Source organism: Carcharodon carcharias, chromosome 33 (assembly GCF_017639515.1).
Source record: "Carcharodon carcharias isolate sCarCar2 chromosome 33, sCarCar2.pri, whole genome shotgun sequence".
NCBI classification, from domain to species: domain Eukaryota; kingdom Metazoa; phylum Chordata; class Chondrichthyes; order Lamniformes; family Lamnidae; genus Carcharodon; species Carcharodon carcharias.
The window spans coordinates 22,407,443-22,423,843 of record NC_054499.1 but is presented as its reverse complement, the minus strand read 5'-3'; the positions used below and the strand labels follow the sequence as shown (position 1 = coordinate 22,423,843).

At 46.9% G+C, this 16,401-nt stretch overlaps 1 protein-coding gene across 4 annotated transcripts in view; it reads left to right on the top strand.

The window, feature by feature from the left end:
• Positions 1–16,401, top strand: part of LOC121272275 (neuroligin-4, X-linked-like) — a 1,033,091-nt gene that overhangs the window by 101,118 nt on the left and 915,572 nt on the right. Inside the window, exon 2 of one of the 4 annotated variants that reach the window (XM_041178832.1) lies at positions 10,640–10,664. The exons of the other annotated variants lie outside the window; for them this stretch is intronic. Coding sequence (XP_041034766.1) covers positions 10,640–10,664 — 25 coding nt within the window. The remainder of the gene's footprint in view (positions 1–10,639; positions 10,665–16,401) is intronic. 4 annotated transcript variants of the gene reach the window in all.

Genomic DNA, 16,401 nt, shown 5'->3' with positions numbered 1-16,401 from the left:
TACATTCTCACTCTCACTGGGGTAAGCGTCCCACACACACTTATTCTCACTGGGATATGGGTCCCAAACATACTGACTCTCACTGGGGTACGGGACCCACACACACTGATTCTACCTGTGCACATTTCCCACACACACTGACTCACATTGGGGAATGGGTCCCACACACACTGACTCTCACTGGGGTATGGGTCCCACACACACTGACTCTCACTGGGGTACGGGTCCCACACGCACTGACTCTCAATGGGTTACGGGTACCACACACATTGACACTTAGTGGGTTACGGGTCCCACACACACGGACTCTCACTGGGGTACGGGTCCCACACACACAAACTCTCACTGGGTTATGGGTCCCACACACACTGACTCTCACAGGGGTAAGGTTCCCACACACATTGTCACTGGGGTACGGATCTCACACACACTGACTGTCACTGGGGTACGGATCTCACACACACTGACTTTCACTGGAGTATGGGTCCCACACACACCCTCTCTCACTGGGGTACGGTTCCCAGACCCACACTGACTCTCACTGGGATACGTGTCCCACACACATTCTGACTCTCACTGGGGTACGTTTCGCACACAGATTGTCTCTCACTGGGGTATGGGTCCCACACACACTGACTCTCACTGGGTTACGGGTCCCACACACACTGACACTCACTGGGATATGGGTCCCACACACACTGACTCTCACTGGGGTACGGGTCCCACACACACTGACTCTCACTGGGGTACGGGTCCCACACATCATGACACTCACTGGGGTACGGGTCCCACACACACTGACTCTCACTGGGGTACGGGTCCCACACACACTGACTCTCACTGGGATACGGGTCGCACACACACTGACTCTCACAGGGGTACGGCTCCCACACATCCTGACACTCACTGGGATACGGGTCCCACACACACTGACTCTCACTGGGTTATGCGTTCACTCCTTTCCATCAGAACTCATAGAGTTTTTGTTCCATTTTGTGCCATCGGGTCTGTGGGTGGTGGGTTCCTCTCTTTCGTGACTTGCATAAGGGACATTAAGCTGTCTCCCTCCCTGAAGTTTCTGTGACTGAGCCAAGCTGACATATCATGGGCAGTTTGTTGCCGATCAATGCCTCCCACATGTGTTAAAGTTGAGGAGGCAGCGAATCTACGCTCACCAATGGATGGGAATTATCTGTCACATAAAACAGATTGGAATGAGATAGAATGAGCCTGAGTTTTTGACCGAGCCATGGTTGCACAGGAATTAATTTCCCATGTCCCCCGGTCAACTGACAAATCCACTTCCTCTATTTAGCAACTCTGGAATGAGCACGATTGATGGTGCACCGGTTGTTTCAGACTGCTTTCCCCCACCATTGGCAGTCGTGCCTTCACCTGCCCAGAGCCTTGAGCTCTGGAATTCCTTCTCCTCCTCCCTCTCTCATCCCTTAAGACGCAACTTAAACTTCCCACTTTGAACTGAGCCTTAATTCACCCGTCACTAATATCTCATTCCGGAGCTCAGTGTGATATTATCCTTACGTAGCTCAGTGTCACGTTCACGTTACTTAGCTCAGTGTCAAGTTCTCCTTACGAAGCTTAGTGTCACGATTTCCTTACATAGCTCAGTGTCTTATTCTCCTTACTTAGCTCAGTGTCACGTTCTCCTTACGTAGCTCAGTGTCACGTTCTCCTTAGAAACTCAGTGTCACGTTCTCATTACATAGCTCAGTGTCTTATTCTCGTTACTTAGCTCAGTGTCACGTTCTCCTTACATAGCTCAGTGTCACATTCTCCTTACGTAGCTCAGTGTCACATTCCCCTTACGTAGGTGAGTGTCACGTTCTCCTTACGTAGCTCAGTGTCAAGTTCTCCTTACGTAGCTCAGTGTCACGTTCTCCTTACGTAGCTCAGTGTCACATTCTCCTTACGTTGCTCAGTGTCACGTTTCCTCACGTAGCTCAGTGTCACGTTTCCTTAGGTAGCTCAGTGTCACATTCTCCTACGAAGCTCAGTGTCACATTCTCCTTACGTAGCTCAGTGTCAAATCCTCCTTACGGAGCTCAGTGTCACGTTCTCCTTACGTAGCTCAGTGTCACGTTCTCCTTGCATAGCTCAGTGTCACGTTCTCCTTACGTAGCTCAGTGTCACGTTCTCCTTATGTAGTTCAGTATCACATTCTCCTTACATAGCTCAGTGTCACATTGTCCTTACGTAGCTCAGTGTCACGTTCCCCTTACATAGCTCAGTGTCACGTTCTCCTTACTTAGCTCAGTGTCACATTCTCCTTACGTAGCTCAGTGTCACGTTCTCCTTACGTAGCTCAGTGTCACATTCTCCTTACGTAGCTCAGTGTCACGTTCTCCTTACGTAGCTCAGTGACACATTCTCCTTACATAGCTCAGTGTCACGTTCTCCTTACGTAGCTCAGTGTCACGTTCTCCTTACTTAGCTCAGAGTCACGTTCTCCTTACGTAGCTCAGTGTCACGTTCTCCTTACGTAGCTCAGTGTCACATTGTCCTTAAGTAGCTCAGTGCCACGTTCTCCTTACGTAGCTCAGAGTCACGTTCTCCTTACGTAGCTCAGTGTCACATTCTCCTTACGTAGCTCAGTGTCACGTTCTCCTTACATAGCTCAGTGTCACATTCTCCTTACATAGCTCAGTGTCATGTTCTCCTTACATAGCTCAGTGTCACGTTCTCCTTACGTAGCTCAGTGTCACATTCTCCTTACGTAGCTCAGTGTCATGTTCTCCTTACAGAGATCAGAGTCACGTTCTCCTTACGTAGCTCAGTGTCACGTTCTCCTTACGTAGCTCAGAGTCACATTCTCCTTACGTAGCTCAGTGTCACGTTCTCCTTACAGAGCTCAGAGTCACGTTCTCCCTACATAGCTCAGTGTCACGTTTTCCTTACGTATCTCAGTGTCATGTTCTCCTTACAGAGCTCAGAGTCACGTTCTCCTTACATAGCTCAGTGTCACATTCTCCTTACGTAGCTCAGTTTCATGTTCTCCTTACAGAGCTCAGAGTCACGTTCTCCTTAAGTAGCTCAGTGTCACGTTCTCCTTACGTAGCTCAGTGTCACATTCTCCTTACGTAGCTCAGTGTCACTTTTCCTTACGTAGCTCAGTGTCACGTTCTCCTTACGTAGCTCAGTGTCACGTTCCCCTTACATAGCTCAGTGTCACATTCTCCTTACTTAGCTCAGTGTCACGTTCTCCTTACGTAGCTCAGTGTCACATTCTCCTTACGTAGCTCAGTGTCACTTTTCCTTATGTAGCTCAGTGTCAAGTTCTCCTTATGTAGCTCAGTGTCACGTTCTCTTTACGTAGCTCAGTGTCATGTTCTCCTTACATAGCTCAGAGTCACGTTCTCCTTACATAGCTCAGTGTCATGTTTTCCTTACATAGCTCAGAGTCACGTTCTCCTTACGTAGCTCAGTGTCACGTTCTCCTTACGTAGCTCAGTGTCACATCCTCCTTACGAAGCTAAGTGTCATTTTTCCTTACGTAGCTCAGTGTCGCGTTCTCATTACATAGCTCAGTGTCACGTTCTCCTTACGTAGCTGAGTGTCACTTTTCCTTACGTAGCTCAGTGTCACATTCTCCTTACGTAGCTCAGTGTCACATCCTCCTTACGTAGCTAAGTGTCCTTTTTCCTTACGTAGCTCAGTGTCGCGTTCTCATTACATAGCTCAGTGTCACGTTCTCCTTACGTAGCTCAGTGTCACGTTGCCCTTGCGTAGCTCAGTGTCAGGTTCTCCTTACGTAGCTCAGTGTCAGGTTCTCCTTACATAGCTCAGTGTCACATTCTCCTTACGTTGCTCAGTGTCACGTTCTCCTTACGTAGCTCAGTAACACATTCTCCTTACATAGCTCAGTGTCACTTTTCCTTACGTAGCTCAGTGTCACGTTCTCCTTACGTAGCTCAGTGTCACATTCTCCTTACGTAGCTCAGTATCATTTATCCATTACGTAGCTCAGTGTCACATTCTCCTTATGCAGCTCAGTGTCACATTCTCATTATGTTGCTCAGTGTCACGTTCTCCTTACGTAGCTCAGTGTCACGTTCTCCTTACGTAGCTCAGTGTCACATTCTCCTTACGTAGCTCAGTGTCACGTTCTCCTTACGTAGCTCAGTAACACATTCTCCTTACGTAGCTCAGTGTCACTTTTCCTTACGTAGCTCAGTGTCACGTTCTCCTTACGTAGCTCAGTGTCACGTTCTCCTTACGTAGCTCAGTGTCACGTTCTCCTTACGTAGCTCAGAGTCACATTCTATTTACGTAGCTCAGTGTAACGTTCTCCTTACGTAGCTCAGTGTCACATTCTCCTTACGTAGCTCAGTGTCACGTTCTCCTTACGTAGCTCAGTGTCACGTTCTCCTTACTTAGCTCAGTGTCACGTTCTCCTTACGTAGCTCAGTGTCACGTTCTCCTTACGTAGCTCAGTGTCACATTCTCCTTACATAGCTCAGTGTCACGTTCTCCTTACGTAGCTCAGTGACACATTCTCCTTACATAGCTCAGTGTCAAGTTCTCCTTACGTAGCTCAGTGTCACGTTCTCCTTACTTAGCTCAGAGTCACGTTCTCCTTACGTAGCTCAGTGTCACGTTCTCCTTACGTAGCTCAGTGTCACATTGTCCTTACGTAGCTCAGTGCCACGTTCTCCTTACGTAGCTCAGAGTCACGTTCTCCTTACGTAGCTCAGTGTCACATTCTCCTTACGTAGCTCAGTGTCACGTTCTCCTTACATAGCTCAGTGTCACATTCTCCTTACATAGCTCAGTGTCATGTTCTCCTTACATAGCTCAGTGTCACGTTCTCCTTACGTAGCTCAGTGTCACATTCTCCTTACGTAGCTCAGTGTCATGTTCTCCTTACAGAGCTCAGAGTCACGTTCTCCTTACGTAGCTCAGTGTCACGTTCTCCTTACGTAGCTCAGTGTCACATTCTCCTTACGTAGCTCAGTGTCACGTTCTCCTTACAGAGCTCAGAGTCACGTTCTCCCTACATAGCTCAGTGTCACGTTTTCCTTACGTATCTCAGTGTCATGTTCTCCTTACAGAGCTCAGAGTCACGTTCTCCTTACATAGCTCAGTGTCACATTCTCCTTACGTAGCTCAGTTTCATGTTCTCCTTACAGAGCTCAGAGTCACGGTCTCCTTAAGTAGCTCAGGGTCACGTTCTCCTTAGGTAGCTCAGTGTCACATTCTCCTTACGTAGCTCAGTGTCACTTTTCCTTACGTAGCTCAGTGTCACGTTCTCCTTACGTAGCTCAGTGTCACGTTCCCCTTACATAGCTCAGTGTCACGTTCTCCTTACTTAGCTCAGTGTCACGTTCTCCTTACGTAGCTCAGTGTCACATTCTCCTTACGTAGCTCAGTGTCACTTTTCCTTATGTAGCTCAGTGTCAAGTTCTCCTTATGTAGCTCAGTGTCACGTTCTCTTTACGTAGCTCAGTGTCATGTTCTCCTTACATAGCTCAGAGTCACGTTCTCCTTACGTAGCTCAGTGTCATGTTTTCCTTACATAGCTCAGAGTCACGTTCTCCTTACGTAGCTCAGTGTCACGTTCTCCTTACGTAGCTCAGTGTCACATCCTCCTTACGAAGCTAAGTGTCACATTTCCTTACGTAGCTCAGTGTCGCGTTCTCATTACATAGCTCAGTGTCACGTTCTCCTTACGTAGCTGAGTGTCACTTTTCCTTACGTAGCTCAGTGTCACATTCTCCTTACGTAGCTCAGTGTCACATCCTCATTACGAAGCTAAGTGTCACTTTTCCTTACTTAGCTCAGTGTCGCGTTCTCATTACATAGCTCAGTGTCACGTTCTCCTTACGTAGCTCAGTGTCACGAAGCCGTTCCGTAGCTCAGTGTCACGTTCTTCTGACGTAGCTCAGTGTCACGTTCTCCTTACGTAGCTCAGTGTCACATTCTCCTTACGTAGCTCAGTGTCACATTCTCCTTACGTAGCTCAGTAACACATTCTCCTTACATAGCTCAGTGTCACTTTTCCTTACGTAGCTCAGTGTCACGTTCTCCTTACGTAGCTCAGTGTCACATTCTCCTTACGTAGCTCAGTATCATTTATCCATTACGTAGCTCAGTGTCACATTCTACTTATGCAGCTCAGTGTCACATTCTCATTACGTAGCTCAGTGTCACGTTCTCCTTACGTATCTCAGTGTCACGTTCTCCTTACGTAGCTCAGTGTCACATTCTCCTTACGTAGCTCAGTGTCACGTTCTCCTTACGTAGCTCAGTAACACATTCTCCTTACGTAGCTCAGTGTCACTTTTCCTTACGTAGCTCAGTGTCACGTTCTCCTTACGTAGCTCAGTGTCACATTCTCCTTACGTAGCTCAGTGTCACGTTCTCCTTACGTAGCTCAGAGTCACATTCTATTTACGTAGCTCAGTGTAACGTTCTCCTTACGTAGCTCAGTGTCACATTCTCCTTACGTAGCTCAGTGTCACGTTCTCCTTACGTAGCTCAGTGTCACATTCTCCTTACATAGCTCAGTGTCACGTTCTCCTTACGTAGCTCAGTGTCACATTCTCCTTACGTAGCTCAGTGTCATGTTCTCCTTACAGAGCTCAGATTCACGTTCTCCCTACATAGCTAAGTGTCGCGTTTTCCTTACGTATCTCAGTGTCATGTTCTCCTTACAGAGCTCAGAGTCACGTTCTCCTTACATAGCTCAGTGTCACATTCTCCTTATGTAGCTCAGTGTCATGTTCTCCTTACAGAGCTCAGAGTCACGGTCTCCTTAAGTAGCTCAGTGTCACGTTCTCCTTACGTAGCTCAGTGTCACATTTTCCTTACAGAGATCAGAGTCACGTTCTCCTTACGTAGCTCAGTGTCACGTTCTCCTTACGTAGCTCAGTGTCACATTCTCCTTAGGTAGCTCAGTGTCACTTTTCCTTACGTAGCTGAGTGTCACATTCTCCTTACGTAGCTCAGTGTCATGTTCTCCTTACAGAGCTCAGAGTCACGTTCTCCCTACATAGCTCAGTGTCACGTTTTCCTTACGTATCTTAGTGTCATGTTCTCCTTACAGAGCTCAGAGTCACGTTCTCCTTAAATAGCTCAGTGTCACATTCTCCTTATGTAGCTCAGTTTCATGTTCTCCTTACAGAGCTCAGAGTCACGGTCTCCTTAAGTAGCTCAGGGTCACGTTCTCCTTACGTAGCTCAGTGTCACATTCTCCTTACGTAGCTCAGTGTCACTTTTCCTTACGTAGCTCAGTGTCACATTCTCCTTACGTAGCTCAGTGTCACGTTCCCCTTACATAGCTCAGTGTCACATGCTCCTTACTTAGCTCAGTGTCACGTTCTCCTTACGTAGCTCAGTGTCACATTCTCCTTACGTAGCTCAGTGTCACTTTTCCTTATGTAGCTCAGTGTCAAGTTCTCCTTATGTAGCTCAGTGTCACGTTCTCTTTACGTAGCTCAGTGTCATGTTCTCCTTACATAGCTCAGAGTCACGTTCACCTTACATAGCTCAGTGTCACGTTCTCCTTACGTAGCTCAGTGTCACATCCTCCTTATGAAGCTAAGTGTCACTTTTCCTTAAGTAGCTCAGTGTCACATTCTCCTTATGTAGCTCAGTGTCACATCCTCCTTACGAAGCTAAGTGTCACTTTTCCTTACGTAGCTCAGTGTCACGTTCTCATTACATAGCTCAGTGTCACGTTCTCCTTACGTAGCTCAGTGTCACATTCTCCTTACGTAGCTCAGTGTCACTTTTCCTTACGTAGCTCAGTGTCACGTTCTCCTTACGTAGCTCAGTGTCACATTCTCCTTACGTAGCTCAGTATCATTTATCCATTACGTAGCTCAGTGTCACATTCTCTTTACGTAGCTCAGTGTCACATTCTCCTTACGTAGCTCAGTGTCACATTCTCCTTACGTAGCTCAGTGTCACGTTCTCCTTACGTAGCTCAGTAACACATTCTCCTTACGTAGCTCAGTGTCACTTTTCCTTACGTAGCTCAGTGTCACGTTCTCCTAACGTATCTCAGTGTCACGTTCTCCTTACGTAGCTCAGTGTCACGTTCTCCTAACGTAGCTCAGAGTCACATTCTATTTACGTAGCTCAGTGTCACGTTCTCCTTACGTAGCTCAGTGTCACATTCTCCTTACGTAGCTCAGTGTCACGTTCTCCTTACGTAGCTCAGTGTCACATTCTCCTTACATAGCTCAGTGTCACGTTCTCCTTACGTAGCTCAGTGTCACATTCTCCTTACGTAGCTCAGTGTCATGTGCTCCTTACAGAGCTCAGATTCACTTTCTCCCTACATAGCTAAGTGTCGCGTTTTCCTTACGTATCTCAGTGTCATGTTCTCCTTACAGAGCTCAGAGTCACGTTCTCCTTACATAGCTCAGTGTCACATTCTCCTTATGTAGCTCAGTGTCATGTTCTCCTTACAGAGCTCAGAGTCACGGTCTCCTTAAGTAGCTCAGTGTCACGTTCTCCTTACGTAGCTCAGTGTCACATTCTCCTTACGTAGCTCAGTGTCATGTTCTCCTTACAGAGCTCAGAGTCACGGTCTCCTTAAGTAGCTCAGTGTCACGTTCTCCTTACGGAGCTCAGTGTCACATTCTTCTTACATAGCTCAGTGTCACTTTTCCTTACGTAGCTCAGTGTCACGTTCTCCTTACGTAGCTCAGTGTCACGTTCCCCTTACATAGCTCAGTTTCACGTTCTCCTTACTTAGCTCAGTGTCTCGTTCTCCGTACGTAGCTCAGTGTCACATTCTCCTTACGTAGCTCAGTGTCATGTTCTCCTTACGTAGCTCAGTGTCACATCCTCCTTACGAAGCTAAGTGTCACTTTTCCTTACGTAGCTCAGTGTCACGTTCTCATTACATAGCTCAGTGTCACGTTCTCCTTACGTAGCTCAGTGTCACGAAGCCCTTCCGTAGCTCAGTGTCACGTTCTCCTGACGTAGCTCAGTGTCACGTTCTCCTTACGTAGCTCAGTGTCACATTCTCCTTACGTAGCTCAGTGTCACTTTTCCTTACGTAGCTCAGTGTCACGTTCTCCTTACGTAGCTCAGTGTCACATTCTCCTTACGTAGCTCAGTATCATTTATCCATTACGTAGCTCAGTGTCACATTCTCTTTATGCAGCTAAGTGTCACATTCTCATTACGTAGCTCAGTGTCACGTTCTCCTTACGTATCTCAGTGTCACGTTCTCCTTACATAGCTCAGTGTCACATTCTCCTTACGTAGCTCAGTGTCACGTTCTCCTTACGTAGCTCAGTAACACATTCTCCTTACGTAGCTCAGTGTCACTTTTCCTTACGTAGCTCAGTGTCACGTTCTCCTTACGTAGCTCAGTGTCACGTTCTCCTTACGTAGCTCAGTGTCACGTTCTCTTTACGTAGCTCAGAGTCACATTCTATTTACGTAGCTCAGTGTCACATTCTCCTTACGTAGCTCAGTATCACGTTCTCCTTACGTAGCTCAGTGTCACATTCTCCTTACATTGCTCAGTGTCACATTCTCCTTACGTAGCTCAGTGTCATGTTCTCCTTACAGAGCTCAGATTCACTTTTTCCCTACATAGCTAAGTGTCGCGTTTTCCTTACGTATCTCAGTGTCATGTTCTCCTTACAGAGCTCAGAGTCACGTTCTCCTTACATAGCTCAGTGTCACATTCTCCTTACGTAGCTCAGTGTCATGTTCTCCTTACAGAGCTCAGAGTCACGGTCTCCTTAAGTAGCTCAGTGTCACGTTCTCCTTACGTAGCTCAGTGTCACATTCTCCTTACGTAGCTCAGTGTCATGTTCTCCTTACAGAGCTCAGAGTCACGGTCTCCTTAAGTAGCTCAGTGTCACGTTCTCCTTACGGAGCTCAGTGTCACATTCTTCTTACATAGCTCAGTGTCACTTTTCCTTACGTAGCTCAGTGTCACGTTCTCCTTACGTAGCTCAGTGTCACGTTCCCCTTACATAGCTCAGTTTCACGTTCTCCTTACTTAGCTCAGTGTCACGTTCTCCGTACGTAGCTCAGTGTCACATTCTCCTTACGTAGCTCAGTGTCATGTTCTCCTTACAGAGCTCAGAGTCACGGTCTCCTTAAGTAGCTCAGTGTCACGTTCTCCTTACGTAGCTCAGTGTCACATTCTCCTTACTTAGCTCAGTGTCACTTTTCCTTACGTAGCTCAGTGTCACGTTCTCCTTACGTAGCTCAGTGTCACGTTCCCCTTACATAGCTCAGTGTCACGTTCTCCTTACTTAGCTCAGTGTCACGTTCTCCTTACGTAGCTCAGTGTCACATTCTCCTTACGTAGCTCAGTGTCACTTTTCCTTACGTAGCTCACTGTCAAGTTCTCCTTACGTAGCTCAGTGTCACGTTCTCTTTACGTAGCTCAGTGTCATGTTCTCCTTACATAGCTCAGAGTCACGTTCTCCTTACGTAGCTCAGTGTCATGTTTTCCTTACATAGCTCAGAGTCACGTTCTCCTTACGTAGCTCAGTGTCACGTTCTCCTTACGTAGCTCAGTGTCTCATTCTCCTTACGTAGCTCAGTGTCACATCCTCCTTACGTAGCTAAGTGTCACTTTTCCTTACGTAGCTCAGTGTCGCGTTCGCATTACATAGCTCAGTGTCACATTCTCCTTACGTAGTTCAGTGTCATGTTCTCCTTACATTGCTCAGTGTCACGTTCTCCTTACTTTCCTCAGTGTCACCTTCTCATAACATAGCTCAGTGTCACGTTCTCCTTACGTAGCTCAGAGTCACATTCTCCTTACGTAGCTCAGTGTCAAGTTCTCCTTACGTAGCTCAGTGTCACATTCTCCTCACGTAGCTCAGTGTCACGTTCTTCCTTACGTAGCTCAGTGTCACTTTTCCTTACGTAGCTCAGTGTCACGTTCTCCTTACGTAGCTCAGTGTTACGTTTCCTTACGTAGCTCAGTGTCACATTCTCCTTAAGTAGCTCAGTGTCACATTCTCATTACGTAGCTCAGTGTCACGTTCTCCTTACGTAGATCAGTGTCACGTTTCCTTACGTAGCTCAGTGTCCCGTTGGCCTTACAGAGCTCAGTGTTACGTTCTCCTTACGTAGCTCAGTGTTACGTTCTCCTTATGTAGCTCAGTGTCACGTTCTCCTTACATTGCTCAGTGTCAAGTTCTCCTTACGTAGCTCAGTGTTGCGTTCTCCTAATGTAGCTCAGTGTCACGTTCTCCTTACGTAGCTCAGTGTCACGTTCTCCTTACGTAGCTCAGTGTCACGTTCTCCTTACGTAGCTCAGTGTCACATTCTCCTTACGTAGCTCAGTGTCATGTTCTCCTTACATAGCTCAGTGTCACGTTCTCCTTACGATGGACAGTGTCACATTCTCCGTACGTAGATCAGTGTCACGTTCTCCTTACATAGCTCAGTGTCACTTTCCCCTTACGTAGCTCAGTGTCATGTTCCCCTTACGTAGCTCAGTGTCACATTCTCATTACGTATCTCAGTGTCACGTTCTCCTTACGTACCTCAGTGTCACATTCTCCTTACGTAGCTCAGTGTCACATTCTGCTTACGTAGCTCAGTGTCACAATCTCCTTACATAGCTCAGTGTCACGTTCTCCTTACATAGCTCAATGCCACGTTCTCCTTACGTAGCTCAGTGTCACGTTATCCTTACGTAGCTCAGTGTCACGTTCTCCTTACATAGCTCAGTGTCACGTTCTCCTTACGTATCTCAGTGTAACATTCTCCTTACGTAGCTCACTGTCACGTTCTTCTTACGTAGCTAGGTGTCACAATCTACTTACGTTGCTCAGTGTCACATTCTCCTTACGTAGCTCAGTGTCATGTTCTCCTTACATTGCTGAGTGGCACGTTCTCCTTACGTAGCTCAGTGTCACATTCTCCTTACGTAGCTCAGAGTCAAGTTCTCCTTACGTAGCTCAGTGTCACATTCTCCTTACGTAGCTCAGTGTCACTTTTCCTTACGTAGCTCAGTGTCACATTCTCCTTACGTAGCTCAGTGTCATGTTCTCCTTACAGAGCTCAGAGTCACGTTCTCCTTACATAGCTCAGTGTCGCGTTTTCCTTACGTATCTCAGTGTCTTTTTCTCCTTACAGAGCTCAGAGTCACGTTCTCCTTACGTAGCTCAGTGTCACATTCTCCTTACGTAGCTCAGTGTCATGTTCTCCTTACAGAGCTCAGTGTCACGTTCTCCTTACGTAGCTCAGTGTCACGTTCTCCTTACGTAGCTCAGTGTCACATTCTCCTTACGTAGCTCAGTGTCACTTTTCCTTACGTAGCTCAGTGTCACATTCTCCTTACGTAGCTCAGTGTCACGTTCTCCTTACATAGCTCAGTGTCACATTCTCCTTACTTAGCTCAGTGTCACGTTCTCCTTACGTAGCTCAGTGTCACATTCTCCTTACGTAGCTCAGTGTCATTTTGTCCTTACGTAGCTCAGTGTCAAGTTCTCCTTACGTAGCTCAGTGTCACGTTCTCCTTACGTAGCTCAGTGTCATGTTCTCCTTACGTAGCTCAGTGTCACATTCTCCTTACGTAGCTCAGTGTCATTTTCTCCTTACGTAGCTCATTGTTACGTTCTCCTTACGTGTCTCAGTGTCACATTCTCCTTACGTAGCTCAGTGTCACGTTCTCCTTACGTAGCTCAGTGTCACATTTCCTTACGTCTCTCAGCGTCACGTTCTCCTTATGTAGCTCAATGTCACATTTCCTTGCCTAGCTCAGTGTCACGTTCTCCTTACGTAGCTCAGTGTCACATTCTCCTTACATAGCTCAGTGTCACGTTCTCCTTACTTAGCTCAGTATCACGTTCTCCTTACGTAGCTCAGTGTCACGTTCTCCTTACTTAGCTCAGTGTCACATTCTCCTTACGTAGCTCAGTGTCACTTTTCCTTACGTAGCTCAGTGTCAAGTTCTCCTTACGTAGGTCAGTGTCATGTTCTCCTTACATAGCTCATTGCCACGTTCTCCTTACGTAGCTCAGTGTCATGTTTTCCTTACGTAGCTCAGTGTCACGTTCTCCTTACGTAGCTCAGTGTCACATTCTCTTTATGCAGCTAAGTGTCACATTCTCATTACGTAGCTCAGTGTCACGTTCTCCTTACGTATCTCAGTGGCACGTTCTCCTTAGGTAGCTCAGTGTCACATTCTCCTTACGTAGCTCAGTGTCACGTTCTCCTTACGTAGCTCAGTAACACATTCTCCTTACGTAGCTCAGTGTCACTTTTCCTTACGTAGCTCAGTGTCACGTTCTCCTTACGTAGCTCAGTGTCACGTTCTCCTTACGTAGCTCAGTGTCACGTTCTCCTTACGTAGCTCAGAGTCACATTGTCCTTACGTAGCTCAGTGTCACATTCTCCTTACGTAGCTCAGTGTCACTTTTCCTTACGTAGCTCAGTGTCACGTTCTCCTTACGTAGCTCAGTGTCACATTCTCCTTACGTAGCTCAGTATCATTTATCCATTACGTAGCTCAGTGTCACATTCTCTTTATGCAGCTAAGTGTCACATTCTCATTACATAGCTCAGTGTCACGTTCTCCTTACGTATCTCAGTGGCACGTTCTCCTTACGTAGCTCAGTGTCACATTCTCCTTACGTAGCTCAGTGTCACTTTTCCTTACGTAGCTCAGTGTCACGTTCTCCTTACGTAGCTCAGTGTCACATTCTCCTTACGTAGCTCAGTATCATTTATCCATTACGTAGCTCAGTGTCACATTCTCTTTATGCAGCTAAGTGTCACATTCTCATTACGTAGCTCAGTGTCACGTTCTCCTTACGTATCTCAGTGGCACGTTCTCCTTACGTAGCTCAGTGTCACATTCTCCTTACGTAGCTCAGTGTCACGTTCTCCTTACGTAGCTCAGTAACACATTCTCCTTACGTAGCTCAGTGTCACTTTTCCTTACGTAGCTCAGTGTCACGTTCTCCTTACGTAGCTCAGTGTCACGTTCTCCTTACGTAGCTCAGTGTCACGTTCTCCTTACGTAGCTCAGAGTCACATTCTATTTACGTAGCTCAGTGTCACGTTCTCCTTACGTAGCTCAGTGTCACATTCTCCTTACGTAGCTCAGTGTCACATTCTCCTTACCTAGCTCAGTGTCACATTCTCCTTACATAGCTCAGTGTCACGTTCTCCTTACGTAGCTCAGTGTCACGTTCTCCTTACGTAGCTCAGTGTCACATTCTCCTTACGTAGCTCAGTGTCACTTTTCCTTACGTAGCTCAGTGTCACGTTCTCCTTACGTAGCTCAGTGTCACGTTCTCCTTACGTAGCTCAGTGCCATTTTCTCCTTACGTAGCTCAGTGTCACTTTCTCCTTACTTAGCTCAGTGTCACATTCTCCTTACGTAGCTCAGTGTCATGTTCTCCTTACGTAGCTCAGTGTCACGTTCTCCTTACGTAGCTCAGTGTCACATTCTCCTTACGTAGCTCAGTGTCACGTTCTCCTTACGTAGCTCAGTGTCACATTCTCCTTACGTAGCTCAGTGACACATTCTCCTTACGTAGCTCAGTGTCACGTTCTCCTTATGTAGCTCAGAGTCACGTTCTCCTTACGTAGCTCAGTGTCACGTTCTCCTTACGTAGCTCAGAGTCACATTCTCTTTACGTAGCTCAGTGTCACGTTCTCCTTACGTAGCTCAGTGTCACATTCTCCTTACGTAGCTCAGTGTCACGTTCTCCTTACGTAGCTCAGTGTCACATTCTCCTTACGTAGCTCAGTTTCACGTTCTCCTTACGTAGCTCAGTGTCACATTCTCCTTACGTAGCTCAGTGTCATGTTCTCCTTACAGAGCTCAGATTCACTTTCTCCCTACATAGCTAAGTGTCGCGTTTTCCTTACGTATCTCAGTGTCACGTTCTCCTTACATAGCTCAGTGTCACATTCTCCTTATGTAGCTCAGTGTCATGTTCTCCTTACAGAGCTCAGAGTCACGGTCTCCTTAAGTAGCTCAGTGTCACGTTCTCCTTACGTAGCTCAGTGTCACATTCTCCTTACGTAGCTCAGTGTCATGTTCCTTACAGAGCTCAGAGTCACGGTCTCCTTAAGTAGCTCAGTGTCACGTTCTCCTTACGGAGCTCAGTGTCACATTCTTCTTACATAGCTCAGTGTCACTTTTCCTTACGTAGCTCAGTGTCACGTTCTCCTTACGTAGCTCAGTGTCACGTTCCCCTTACATAGCTCAGTTTCACGTTCTCCTTACTTAGCTCAGTGTCTCATTCTCCGTACGTAGCTCAGTGTCACATTCTCCTTACGTAGCTCAGTGTCATGTTCTCCTTACGTAGCTCAGTGTCACATCCTCCTTACGAAGCTAAGTGTCACTTTTCCTTACGTAGCTGTGTCACGTTCTCATTACATAGCTCAGTGTCACGTTCTCCTTACGTAGCTCAGTGTCACGAAGCCCTTCCGTAGCTCAGTGTCACGTTCTCCTGACGTAGCTCAGTGTCACGTTCTCCTTACGTAGCTCAGTGTCACATTCTCCTTACGTAGCTCAGTGTCCACTTTTCCTTACGTAGCTCAGTGTCACGTTCTCCTTACGTAGCTCAGTGTCACATTCTCCTTACGTAGCTCAGTATCATTTATCCATTACGTAGCTCAGTGTCACATTCTCTTTATGCAGCTAAGTGTCACATTCTCATTACGTAGCTCAGTGTCACGTTCTCCTTACGTATCTCAGTGGCACGTTCTCCTTACGTAGCTCAGTGTCACATTCTCCTTACGTAGCTCAGTGTCACGTTCTCCTTACGTAGCTCAGTAACACATTCTCCTTACGTAGCTCAGTGTCACGTTCTCCTTACGTAGCTCAGTGTCACGTTCTCCTTACGTAGCTCAGTGTCACGTTCTCCTTACGTAGCTCAGTGTCACGTTCTCCTTACGTAGCTCAGAGTCACATTCTATTTACGTAGCTCAGTGTCACTTTCTCCTTACGTATCTCAGTGTCACATTCTCCTTACGTAGCTCAGTATCACGTTCTCCTTACGTAGCTCAGTGTCACATTCTCCTTACATTGCTCAGTGTCACATTCTCCTTACATAGCTCAGTGTCATGTTCTCCTTACAGAGCTCAGATTCACTTTCTCCCTACATAGCTAAGTGTCGCGTTTTCCTTACGTATCTCAGTGTCATGTTCTCCTTACAGAGCTCAGAGGCACGTTCTCCTTACGTAGCTCAGTGTCACATTCTCCTTACGTAGCTCAGTGTCATGTTCTCCTTACAGAGCTCAGAGTCACGGTCTCCTTAAGTAGCTCAGTGTCACGTTCTCCTTATGGAGCTCAGTGTCACATTCTTCTTACATAGCTCAGTGTCACTTTTCCTTACGTAGCTCAGTGTCAAGTTCTCCTTACGTAACTCAGTGTCACGTTCCCCTTACATAGCTCAGTTTCACGTTCTCCTTACTTAGCTCAGTGTC